This window comes from Patiria miniata, unplaced genomic scaffold (assembly GCF_015706575.1).
Source record: "Patiria miniata isolate m_02_andy unplaced genomic scaffold, ASM1570657v1 HiC_scaffold_9, whole genome shotgun sequence".
NCBI lineage: Eukaryota > Metazoa > Echinodermata > Asteroidea > Valvatida > Asterinidae > Patiria > Patiria miniata.
Window position 1 is genome coordinate 4,503,311 of NW_024037076.1, and position 13,600 is coordinate 4,516,910.

Here is a 13,600-nt window from a genome sequence, read left to right on the forward strand (position 1 = left end):
CCCCAGAAGGATATTGTGGGGAAAACCCACAGAATCAGGTAGAAACTGAAAAGCCAATCCACATGTGGACCAGGGCAGGAATCGAACCCAGGCTATAGAGGTGGAAGGCGAGGAACGAACCACCGTACGTTGTACCAACATGATTCCCAATGTTGTTCTGCTGTAATACAGATATTGACGAGTGTAGTGGGCCGTCCCCTTGCGGGCTCAGCAGCAGATGTGAGAACAACGAAGGGAGTTTCCTGTGTGTGTGTCCTGCTGGCTACTACGGCGATCCTTACAGTGAGTGCATTGACATTGATGAGTGTGAGACCACACCCGATATATGCGACCCAATGGCAACGTGTAGCAACCTCAACGGCAGCCATGCATGTGCATGTTTGGACGGCTTTGAAGGCAACGGGACTTACTGTCAAGGTGGGTATCATTATCAAGTACTTCAGAAATACATTTTGCTGGCAACGAAAAACATCCAAATTTTAAACTTACAATCGTACTGCAAATTTTTCGAACAAGGAACAGTTATTTGTTGTAGACAGGTTTGTGTGAGTGTGGCCTAGGGTTTGTGACTCGAACATGATCTGGAGTCAGCGGTTTGAATCCAGCTACTGGCCATTATGTTGTGTCCTTCGGCAAGGCACTTCACCTTCATCCAGGAGTATAATGGATACCGGTGTTATATGAAATTTGGACTCCTAATCTGTTCCTTTTTACCCTATACATGGACCCCTTACACGTGACTTGTCGCTGTCCTCAATAGTTTCCCCTAGGCACGCGCAATGAAATCAATGAGTCCGTATTTCGAAGAGTCAATATTTCTCACAACACCGGCTTTAGCTTGGGAGTGTTTGTAATGGAGTGGCCTCCCATCCAGCGGAAATCGAAAATATCTCTTGTTTCTTGCCGAAGGTTTTAATGCCGGCCTGATGGGCCATTCGCTCATGCACAGACTTATTACTTTAATACTAATCAGGTATTTTCCCACTCACAATTACTGGAGGAACAAAAACAAAATTGTAAGTTAGGTTCTTTAAGTGCAAGATATAAGAGAGTGGGTGTTATATATCATACCATGTATGGGTTGAAATGGTCATATCCCCAGAGGAAACTTCCTTTGGCAAATGCTATGTAGCTAAGAGGCTGATGAAAATAATGGTTACCCTTAGAAAATTATTTTGGTTTGTGGCATGGAGAGGTAGAGATGAGAAACTTTGGTAAGAAATGTGACTACACCATCTTGTTTTGTTCTTGGGAAATTACAAAAAAAGTTAATCACAATCACACGCTTTGTAAACAACATTAAAGTAAATTTGATGATTTGTGTTTCAGACGTTGATGAGTGCGCCCTCAGCTTATGCAGCCCAGATTCGCAGTGTACTGACACCGAAGGCAGTTTCTATTGTACATGCAACAGCGGCTTCATTGCACCAGACGATTCCACTGGAGTAGAGTGCATTGGTAAGCTTTGGTGCTACGGGTTATACTCAGACTTGTGTTTCATTACCCTTCATAAAAAAAAATCACTTTATGAATTGCATTTAAAGGCAATAAAGACACATTGGCCATACAGCCTTATACCAAATTATATTTTGGTGAAACTTGGTTCTTGGTTCTTGGTTGGTTCTTCTCCTAAATACTCCACGTGGGAGTTTATACAGGAGGCCAGAAACACCGGGGCAAACCCCTTCTCTTAGCGGTAAGTGTTTACTGGGTTCTTTTACCTGCATTTATACAACACACGGGACCTACGGCTTAACGTCCCATCCGAAGGACGAAGCAATAATGGTTAAGTGCCTTGCTTAAGAGCACAAGTGTCCGCCGGCGGGCTCGAACCCACGTCACTGTTGCCTCTGAAACACCAGAACGTGAGTCCGGTGTTCTTAACCGCTAGGCCATCACACTCCAAGTGAAACAGACATACTAACAATATATACATGTATGTACAACTGGACGTGGATACGATATATATGATACAGTTTACACAATATAAAAGAAAAACAAAAAACTAATCGCTAACCACTTAATTGTGTTTTGCTCATTTTTAGATGTGAATGAGTGCGAACTCAACATGGACGACTGTGCCGAAGTGGTGTCCCAATGTGTGAATAGCAATGGAAGTTTCTCCTGCATATGCAGTGATGGCTACGAAATGAGCATGGGGGGAATGTGTGTAGGTGAGTCGTTGGATAAATGATTAAATAAAGTCATCATCGCTGACTTAAAGGACACTGGGTCATGGAACATTGGTGATTAGTCACCGCTGTTCCCGAGAGACACAACATGTACATGTACCGGTATATCGTACACTGAGAACGAGAGGAAAAACAACCGGGTTTTTTTTAGTCTTTTCTCGGGAACAGTTAAACATTAGGTTGGTTTCCTTTCAACCACATGTTTGAAATAGGATAAGTAAACAATTGAAACATGTAATTTTCGGGGATTTCAGTACCAAGTGCCCCTTTAACAATGGTCTGGATGATAATACAGTGTGTATCAAAAAAAATGCAAACAAACATAATGGAATGCCAGACGTAGAATGTGTAACCAAGATATACATGTAGATAATATAGGTATGATTTCAAAGATACGCCTTTCCACTTTAAAATGAGACATCAAACGTCAAAATCTGATAACTTTTGATAGAGTTATGAGTAATTCTCAAAGAGAGGTCAAATTGACCATGGGACCAAGTTTCAATTTTAGGCATTGGACAAAGGTACATGTAGCCTATTTGCCTCAGAATATCTCCATAAAAATGTGTTCTGTGAGTCAACACAATTCTAAACAGGTTCTTGCTATCACATCATGCTAAAATCTTTAACATGTAAACATGTTTACAAACTGAAAGCAAGAAAGAGATACATTCAGTTTTTTTCTGTGATTATTAAGTCAACCATGGAAAAACCAAGGTGCCATATCGTGAATAAAAAAACTTACTTTACTTTATTTTGATGAAATTTTGCGTAACCTTCATCAGTAAAAAGAAACTTGGTTGTTTGTTTTCTTTTCCGCAGATATCAATGAGTGTTTGACAAACCCCTGCTCTGGAGCGGACGTTGTTTGTGCCAATCTGCCTGGCACCTATGATTGTCAGTGTGCACAGGGATTCTATCAAGATGGCTCCACATGCGCTGGTAAATATTATGATGAAACAATCTTTATAATTCTGTTGCTTGGCATGTACCGGTACATAATGTATCATTGCTTTCGTAGACGTGCCAATTTGAGGTTTTGCATCCACGTGACCTGATCACGTGAATGGTGAAAGATCTGCCTTTTTGGAGTCTACCGCGGCGCTCGATCGATTGATGTACAGTACATGTACACTGCCTAACGATTAATTGCATTGATCATCTTTGGATGGAATTTTTTCCAAAAAGTAATGAGTTGACCCCCCAATAAATGAACAGAAAATAAAAGATGATGAAACAAGCTTTAATATGATGTGTGTCTCAAACACCTACATGTAGGAGGGTCCTGAGTATTTTTCCTGAAATTCAGAAGTGGGCGTATTCATCACTGGGGTCTGTGGCAGGTTATTTACTATAGTCTGCAACCACAGACGTCCAATATCATCTCCATTATGTAATGCAGATCAATTGTGTCCACTGACCTGTGACGTCACATGAAATTCCTCAATCCTAAAGTTCCTAAGGATAGCTTTTTGTGCTTGTCCTAGAGGGCCAGCTAGTGTTCTCTTTGCACCTACCGGGTACCGGTATCTCACTGACGGACTGACTACCTGCCTATCACTTGTGAGCCAGGCAGTGCTATTGTGAAGGATTAACCCATTAACCAATGAATTAGCTAAGTCTGGCCCATTGATGAGGGGAGTCAGGTTGGCGTAGTGGTACTTTCCTCGCCTTCCAACGCTGTGGCCAGGGTTCGAATCCCGCCTGGGCCAATATGTGGATTGGGTTTTCACACCCTACCTGATTTGTGGGTTTTCCCCAGAGTATTCTTCTGGGCTTTGCCTCCCACCTCTAAAACTGTAATTTCTTCTCATTGTCTCCTCTCTATAGGTTTCGTCAGGCTTTTGGGCTACAGTGGCTAGGGTACTTTTGAGGAATCCTTGGTTTCATTACCAGAAAGACATAAAATAAAAATAAAAATACAAAAAAACTTACTAAGTTTGCCAATTCTCTTTTTTATATCCAGCACTATGAGAGGTGGCAAGAGATTTAATTGCAAACAGAGTTCATTTTATTTCGCAAAAGATCTGTTGCTGAAATTTGCTGTTCATTTTAATTTCACTGAAGCCAATGTTACTGTGATGATCGGTGATCAAAAACATATTTCTTTTCTTTATTGTAGCTGGATTTTCCTACAATGCTTCGGCCAGTTTTGTTGATATAAGTGGTGCCGTTGTCGCTGGAAATTTGTTTAATTTGCTGGCAAATTATGTCCAATATCTCCAAGATTTGAAGAATGCGGTAAGTTCTCTTTAAATGTCTGCATAGTCCCCGACACTTACATGTAGACTATACGGAGTGAGTCAAAAAGAAAGTGACCTTATTACCCTTCATAATCAAACCTTTAAATCTCGCCTTGTATCTCTTACCGGTATCTTCAAATTACTTTCAACCTTAGCATGTACATTTCTCGGCATGCCTGATTCCGCTTAAATAGTATTTTTGTGTCACCTTCAAGGAAACACTCTTTGCGTTGTTGTTGTTGTTTAGACCGAAGCTGCCTTTGAGTCCTCCAGTATTGCCGGTGATTTTGGAGATATTGTCGTCAGAGATATTACACGGATCTCTGACGCTGAGGCAGTGGTCCGATTCTCCCTCAACTTTCGGATGTTTGTACCGGAAAATACCATTGTCCAGGCATTCCTCATGCAACTCACGGGATCCAGAGGGGGACAGCTACTGCCAAACCATCGACTCATTGCCGAGACATTCATCGTTGGGGAACCAAGTAAGATATAAAAGCGTGCCCCCCCCCCCAAAAAACCCCACTATCCCTAAGAAAATAACTGGGCATAATTTCTTTGACATGCAAATAATTCAGCAAGTTCAGAAACATGACTTATGTCGGTTTTTGCAAATCAAACAATGCACAAAATGTAAAGAGTTTCTTAAAGTTCTAGATTACCCCTAGAGTCGTGGCTTCCAAAGGAATATAACACGTGGAATTACAGTTGAACAATGTATTCAATTTGCATACATTGCCACTGACAACCAATCCAGTAACAGCCCATCAATTACAGTTGGACAATGGATTTAGCTTCCCTAACCTACAGGTAAATTGCCATTCATTGCTATTCATCGCCATTGCCTACAGGTACCAATCACAAAACAACCTACCAATTACAGCTGGACATTAGAGCACCCTAATCTAATTAGCATACATTGCCAATATCCAATCAATCACGAAACAGCCTACCAATTACAGTTGGACAAAGTTACCTAATTTTGTTTTAGTTACCTAATTTACACGTACATACATTGTCGTTGTCAACCAATCAGCCTATCAATTACAAGTGAACAAAGGATTTGGTTTCACCAAACTAATTTACATACATTGTCATTGTCTACTAATCAAGAAACAGCCTACCAATTACAGTTTGACAATTTGAGGATTTTGCTTTTCTAACCTAATTTCCATACATTGTCATTACCTACCAATCACAACACAACCTACATGTACCAATTACACAGCATCCTAACCTAATTTGCATGCATTGACATGGCCAAACAATCAAGAAAAAGTCTACCAATTAGGGTTGAACAATGAATTCAGCTTTCCTAACCTGATTTGCATACATTGTCATTGTCAGCCAGCAAAGAAACAGCTTACCAAGTTTTTCTACTCTGCCAATTAACATAATGTTTCAGTCCCAAGTACTTCTCAGAAAAATGGACACGGTGAGGTCATAGTTTGCTTGACATGAATAAAGTATTTTGTGGCAAGATGACATGAGTTGAATGTTTCTCGTGTTTTTGAACTTTTGGCAATAAAACTTCAATTGACTGTGTGTACATTCTGTCATCAAATGGACAGTTTGTCCGGGCTGAACAGATGCTTGTTTTACTTTTACAATTTGTTGGTGTCAGCATTGCATGTCATTAGTAATCATTTACTAAAGTTGGATTTGTGTTTTGTTTTATTCTGAACAGAATGTGTTGATTTGCCTTGCATGAATAATTCGACATGCACTGAGAGCAACACGGCGGCGAGTGGTTACTTCTGTAACTGCCTCGCAGGATACAGCGGGACCTTTTGTGAGATTGGTAAGACTTACTCATTGCTGAAGAGGTATACATTTTGTAATTACAGTATCTGTGCTGATCCTTTCCCTGAGCAAGTTGTTCTTCATCTAACGCGATTTGTTACGAGTCCCTTGTGAATGATTTCAGATTAAGTCATACACAAGATGACCAAATAAAAGAAAACCGAATGGTGCCCCCCTCTTTTTACGGACGTTCTGAAACGCTATCAAAATCTAGGATGTGAAAATAGTAAAATCCCAATGAATTAGCTTCATAGTCCCAATGAATTAGCTTTAAAATACCAATGAATTAGCTTTATTTTAGTAAACGAATCTTTCATATCGCTGATGTACTTTCCAAGTTATGGACTTTTATACACAAACACAGTTTCAGAATTTTGTCCACGGATCACAATAAAGGTAACAGATTTTTTAGTGTAAGTAGAAAGACAATGGATATTATAATTATCGAGAAAACAGCAAAAAAAAACAATCTTTTGACACGAAATATGACTTCGTCCATAGTACGCGCATTTTCAAAAACTCAAGTCATTTGGCTGATCGTTAGAAATCACCGACATGTGCCTTTCTTGATTCCTTCTAAACGACATTAAGCTAGACAAAATAATTTCACGGGTGATTAGTGACAGTTTTAATCTTTTATAAGTACCTTTTCATAATAATAGGTTACTTTTGGGATACTTGCGATTAATCTTATATGCCTTTTACCATTAACTATCCCCTGTACTGTATTGTATTACATTGTATTACATCGTATTACATTGTATTTACATTGTATTACATTGTGCTACACTGTATAATGTTGACTGACCTGTTCATGACAGCTCCCTGTGACGACACACCTTGCCAGAATTCTGGGACCTGCGTGACTGACGCAACCTCTTCCACTGGATACCGCTGCACATGTGCAGTTGGGTACACTGGGCAGAACTGCCAAACACTCTGTAAGATAATGACAAAAAATTCTTTACTTTTGTAAAGTACTTAAGTTATTTTCGAACAAAGGATCTTTGGTCGTCAAAAGCATTTCCCCCACACTTTTCTATTCAGTTTTTGTGAAGCAATGTATTAACATTGCTAGAATAAAATATCTGCCTCGACATGCAAACCTTCTGTTATTTCCATTGAAAAGTTCGAAAAAGTAAAACTCCGATGAGGTAATACCATGTCCAATAAACCTTCATGAATAATATGTAAAATTTTGAACTGTAGAAACTGTTTTAGTGTTTTATATCAAGTGCACTGTCTTCAACGTAGCGCCTTTATTCATTGTTGTCATGTTCATCACAACTGAGCAGTGTTTCCCCTGCCCATTCAAACGTGAGGCGGCCCACCTCGCTACTTTCAGTGACCACCTCGCTCAATTTTTGCCAATATCACCACCTCGCTGTGAAGATTTAATTGAAAAAAGATCATTTTGTGTAATATATGAGCGTTTTCCTCTACCTCCATGTATCAAGAACTCACAGTTTCGATGTGTTTTTGGAATCATCGCGCATTTCTGTGGGTGCTGCATTTTGTTCAGTTTGCAGACTGCATAAATTTCATTTCAATAATCTTGTTACCACCTCGCTCAGTTCATTAGCCAGGGGAAACGCTGCAACTAAGTCATCGCATATCCATGACAAGTTATACAGTCTCGATTCCATTCAAAGGTTATTCAAATGAATTTGGGCAAAGGCCATTCATTTTTGTTGATCATGCCCTGCTCCATTGGATTGTGACTGGACTTGTGGTAGACTTGTGATGAAATCGTCTCTCCTCAATTTTTTTTTTTTGTCGGAGTATTGACATAAATGAATGGTAAGAAAATGTTATCATTTTAATATGCAACACAAACATATCATCTTCAGTGCATTACCAATAACAACTGTTGCTATTATCGTCTTGAATGCAACTTTTCTTCGTTCTTTACTTTACCAATCAAGTACCATGTGACTTGGATAACAGTTGTCGGAACGGGGCTGAGTGTACCAACAATATTCTTGATGCCCTTGGCTACACATGTACGTGCCCAGCCGGATTCACTTCGCATGATTGTGAAAGTGAAGGTAATTATAGTAATGATAACAACCAAGAATACCTGTGCACAAATAAAAAGAAAACCAATAAAAAAAACTCCCACAGCCCCATTTCTTAGTACTTTCCCCTCCACAAACTTTACAATTACATGTATATACTGTTCTCGACTTACATGTACCGGTACACAATAGTTGTAAGCAAACTTCGACATAATTATTTTTCAGAAGTGGTAGTTAAAGCATTAGGGGGACACTCAAATGTTGAATAACTGACACATATTCTATTTGATTACGCATATTTTCATTACTCCTTTAGTAAATATTGTCGGAAAAAAAAAAATGACCTTAACAGTTAACACAAAATCAAAAGCTGCTTCCACAATATGAGATTTGAAGCATTAATGATGAAACTCCTCTTATGAAACTCCTTAAAATTGAACGATTGCTTGAAACAAGCTTGAATGATGATCTCGGAAGCCAACAAATTTCTGTTCATGCATGAGTGACGTGATTGTACCTAGTAATTGCTTGAAGGAGTAGTGTTTTGACTACAATTGGAAAGCAGTCAGTGGAGATCCACTAAAGTAACACAAAAGAGGGCCAGGGCCCGAGGGACGAGTTGATATATACCCATGCAAGGCTACACTGGAACGTTTGTTACTAACGCAGAGTCACGACGGTTTGTTGAGGTGCTAAGGTCGACAATAGGAGTGTTGTGCGGGAAAAATCTTGTTCTGCTCTGCTCTCTAAACGTGAAAAGTGAAAAAAAAATTTTTTGTAAAGAGCCACATGGGGGACAACTGCGAGAGGTTTTTCACTCATTTACATTTAGAGTGTTTAGTGATACCCGAACCTCGTAACTTGATTTTCGTGACACTATGTTTCATATGTTGGCGGATATTTTTTTTAAAGAGGTTGTGGAATGCTCGAAGACATTTCCGTCATTTTTCGGGTATATGTAGCCTAAGGTGTGATGAAATAAAAACGATTATTGTTTCTGTCATGAAATGAGTACAAAAGGTACTTTTGAGAGCTTTTTTTCAAGTCCTGTCCGTGCCTGTTTCGACCCGAACGTGCAATTTGTGTAAAAGTCGTTGTTGCAGGCAAACAAAACACAGTAAATCGTGACGTAATAAACAGGACTCCTGATGCAGAGTAGCATAAGCGAGTCCTGTTTATTACGTCATGATTTACTGTGTTTTGTTTGCTGCCCGCAATGACAACTTTACACAAATTGCACGTTCAGGTCGAAACAGGACCTGAAAAATAGCTCTCAAAAGTACCCTTTGTACTCATTTCATGACAGAAACAATAGTCGTTTTTATTTCATCACACCTTAGGCAACATCTACCCCAAAAATTGACGGAAATGTCTTCGAGCATTCCACAACCTCTTTAATCAGACAAACACAAATAACATAAAATGAACAAAAGCCACCGCCCAAAAATACACAAAATATTCTTTACAGATATCGTTACTAACCCCATTTGCTAAGTACGTGGTACATGTACAATGTATGTATTGCAAAAGAAAACATTGTATGACATTGTGTATTTGTGTGTTGGTTCTTCCAGTGTGTGTCACTACCTGTGCAAACAATGGAGCCCTGGACAGTGTTGCTTGTACCTGTAGTTGTGTGGCAAACTGGGGAGGAGCTACATGCACAGGTTGGAGGCAATTGTTACCACATATACTACTAAGAATAAATACAATTCATAACTATGCTAAGCTGTAAAAAGTCAAGAAACTGTTAACCCTTTTATAATGCTAAAATAGATATCCATAGCATGTCTTGACAGTGTAATGGACTTTCTCTAATCAAATTTACACTCAAATCTTTAACTAACCACAAAGGTAACTGACTAGGGGCATCATAATAATTCCAAAGTTGAACAAAGAAAAATTGAACCTGTGACCTCCAGAATACTGTACCAGTGCTCTACCAACTGAGCTGTTCTGCCCTATGTTGGCGGTTCTCCATTGTTTCAGTCTCATTGTTCATGGGGACTAATCATAGTCGTAAACTATTTTGTGCCATATAACCAGGGATCACTCCCAAATTCATAATGTTAGCGACATTAGCAATGCTGAAAACCTAGTTAACAGCACTCACAATCCTGGCAAAGTTCTAAACCTATTGAGTTGTAGGAGATGAATATTTACATTCATCGAATTTTACGGCAAAGTAATCATGGAATTCGTTATAAGTGATGTCAGTTTCTCACAATTTATCAGACTCTTATTTTTCCTTTTTTCAGATTGTTCACTGAATTGTCAGAATAGTGGCACCTTGAATGAAGCAACGTGTGCATGCGATTGTGCGCAGAATTGGGCCGGCACAGAGTGCACAGGTAATGCCTTATGCTCACACTGAAGAATGTTTACATTAATACTGTACCAAATCCTGTAATATCAACAATCGTTTTCAATAACTTCTTTTGCCTCAATGTTTATTTAAATTAATAATTGTGGTAAAAACAGGCGAATGGAGTGGCCTTTTGATACCCTGGGAGAGAGTTAAGTGTTTGAAGCTACATTGAGAGCGTCGTGGTCCAATTTATACGGTTTTGGACTCACATGCCGTGGTACGTGGATTCGAACCCTGAAGGGAAACACGGTGCTTGTGTTCTTGGGCAAGACACTTTACTACAATTGCCTTGATCTCTCCAGCCAGGTGCATAAATGGGTACCTGTGAAGTTAGAAACTAGAATGCGCCGATTTGCTGCAAAACTGGTCTCATGGCCTGATAAACAAGGGTAATAATTGAACCTGTGACCTCCAGAATACTGTACCAGTGCTCTACCAACTGAGCTGTTCTGCCCTATGTTGGCGGTTCTCCATTGTTTAGTCTAATTGTTCATGGGGACTAGTCATACCGGTAGTCATTAACTATTTTGTGCCATATAACCAGGGATCACTCCCAAATTCATGATGCTACCAACATTAGCAATGCTGAAAACCAAGTAAACAGCACTAACAATCCTGGCAAAGTTCTAAACCTATTGAGTTGTAGGAGATGAATATTTACATTCATCGAATTTTACGGCAAAGTAATCATGGAATTCGTTATAAGTGATGTCAGTTTCTCACAATTTATCGGACTCTTATTTTCCTGTTTTTAGATTGTTCACTGAATTGTCAGAATAGTGGCACCTTGAATGAAACAACGTGTGCATGCGATTGTGCGCAGAATTGGGCCGGCACAGAGTGCACAGGTAATGTCTTACGCTCACACTGGAGAATGTTTACATTAATACTGTACCAAATCCTGTAATATCAACAATCGTTTTCAATAACTTCTTTTGCTTCAATGTTTATTTGCCTTAATAATTGTGGTATAAAAAGGCGAATGGAGTGGCCTTTTGATACCCTAGGAGAGAGTTTTAAGTGTTTGAATTCAGCTATATTGAGAGCGCCATGGCCTAATGGTTACGGTGTTGGACTCACATGCCGTGGTACGTGGATTCAAACCCTGAAGGGAAACATGGTGCTTGTGTTCTTGGGCAAGACACTTTACTACAATTGCCTCGATCTCTCCAGCCAGGTGCATAAATGGGTACCTGTGAAGTTAGAAACTAGAATGCGCCGATTTGCTGCAAAACTGGTCTCATGGCCTGATAAACAAGGGTAATAATTGTAAAGCGCTTTGAGGCCGTTGGTATAAAGCGCTCAATTTAAACACATTGTTATTATTATACTGTAGCCATGCACTGCTCCCCCGGCAAGATGGCAAGGTTTAGTATATTATAGCAAATATTGTTACACTGACTTGTTTGAAGTTTTGTGATCGTAGATGCTGGAAAAACCAAAAAAAAACAATCATGTTCCCGAAGTCTGGTTCCCTGACCTCACTTAAGATGAAACTGTGCAATTATAAGACATTGGAAATTGTAAGGTCGGGGAACCAGTCTAGCTGGCTTGTACCGGTTCATGGGTGTTAAAATGGTTGCAAACAAAATGCGGAATAACTAAATATGGTCATTTGGGGGCAGTTTTTGCACACAAAAAAAACACTTTTTTTCCAACGCTCTTTTTTTTTGCAAATGACAGCACACCAGCTGTCGTGAATTTACAGGATGCTTTAGACTGTCATTCACTGAAAGCCAAGTAAGGTATTTCATAGTGATTTGGCAGTTCGTTCTTTGATGTTTGCAAATTTTGTATATTCCATTTAAGAGAAGAATATAACAACACATTTTGATTCTTCGTTTATATCATCAGTTTGTCAATTGGGGTGCCAGAATAATGGAACACTGAATGAACAGACATGTCAGTGTCAATGCACCTCTAGTTGGAATGGGCTCCAATGCACAGGTAGGATATGTTATAAGGTTTGGAACACCAACATACATGTAACAAGTTTAGAATGATGCAAATGAATCAAACTGCTGCAAACTGCTTACTGACTGGATTGACCTAAAATTGATACAAATCAACAAAATAGCTGGCCGGATCTTTATGTTTTGGTCTTAACGACACCTGCTTCAGAGGCAAATGCGATAGTCCATGCGATGACTCAGAATCCGTTGTAAATGTCATTCCTGATATAATGTCGAAAGGCAACGCTTCACACATACACAATTAAAAACGGATAAATAGAATTCAATAAAAAAAAAATAGAGACATACATGTAGCATGTACATGTGCTGCCTTTGGTTAACAATAATTCTTCATTTTGCATCTGATCCAGATTGTTCATTGACATGCGAAAACGGCCTCACGTTGAACAGTGACACATGCGAGTGTACTTGTGCCCAGAGCTGGATTGGAACAGACTGTGAAGGTATACTTGTTAATACTTGACCTTACTTCACTTTCATCAAGCACACCAACTTTTTTTTTTAGCAATATGTTGCACCAGTCACTTTTGCAGAGAGTAAAATGTCAACAATTTTTCCTGAATGTAGGAAATAAACACTCATTTCACAAAGTGTTTCCATAGTATTTCACAAAAGGTACAAAGGGAGTCAACAAGGTGATGCAGATAATCTCATCTTCAATTATGTGTTTTGTACGTTTTTCAAGACTTTCGGTAAAGTTAAACCTTTGGAAACCACAAGTTTAAAATAAAAATGAAATAAACCACTTCATCAGTTAGTTCTTTATTGTACATTTATAGCCATTATTTAGATGTTAAATGAACTAAAAGATTCCAATTTGTTTTTCTCTTTAGTTTGTCCGCTTACAGCTGCAAGTTGCCTGCCAGGCACTTTGGATGTCAACAATTGCGAGTGTGTTTGTCCAATCGCAATCTCTGGCAGAAACTGTGAAGGTAGGTTTGCATTTAACATTTTGGGCTAGATAGGATCAGACATTTCTCACTAAAGCCTGATACGTATAATA

General features: G+C 39.2%; 1 protein-coding gene across 1 annotated transcript in view; it reads left to right on the top strand.

The window, feature by feature from the left end:
* Positions 1 to 13,593, top strand: part of LOC119720323 (mucin-4-like) — a 54,174-nt gene extending 40,581 nt beyond the window's left edge. The window contains exons 38-52 of the mRNA XM_038189966.1: positions 172 to 417; positions 1,330 to 1,458; positions 2,046 to 2,174; positions 3,015 to 3,134; positions 4,315 to 4,433; positions 4,683 to 4,920; positions 6,123 to 6,236; positions 7,060 to 7,179; positions 8,164 to 8,286; positions 9,831 to 9,923; positions 10,515 to 10,607; positions 11,380 to 11,472; positions 12,479 to 12,571; positions 12,948 to 13,040; positions 13,431 to 13,593. Of these exons, the coding sequence (XP_038045894.1) occupies positions 172 to 417; positions 1,330 to 1,458; positions 2,046 to 2,174; positions 3,015 to 3,134; positions 4,315 to 4,433; positions 4,683 to 4,920; positions 6,123 to 6,236; positions 7,060 to 7,179; positions 8,164 to 8,286; positions 9,831 to 9,923; positions 10,515 to 10,607; positions 11,380 to 11,472; positions 12,479 to 12,571; positions 12,948 to 13,040; positions 13,431 to 13,558 (1,931 nt within the window). The 3' untranslated portion in view covers positions 13,559 to 13,593. The remainder of the gene's footprint in view (positions 1 to 171; positions 418 to 1,329; positions 1,459 to 2,045; positions 2,175 to 3,014; positions 3,135 to 4,314; positions 4,434 to 4,682; positions 4,921 to 6,122; positions 6,237 to 7,059; positions 7,180 to 8,163; positions 8,287 to 9,830; positions 9,924 to 10,514; positions 10,608 to 11,379; positions 11,473 to 12,478; positions 12,572 to 12,947; positions 13,041 to 13,430) is intronic.
* Positions 13,594 to 13,600: the final 7 nt, after the last annotated feature.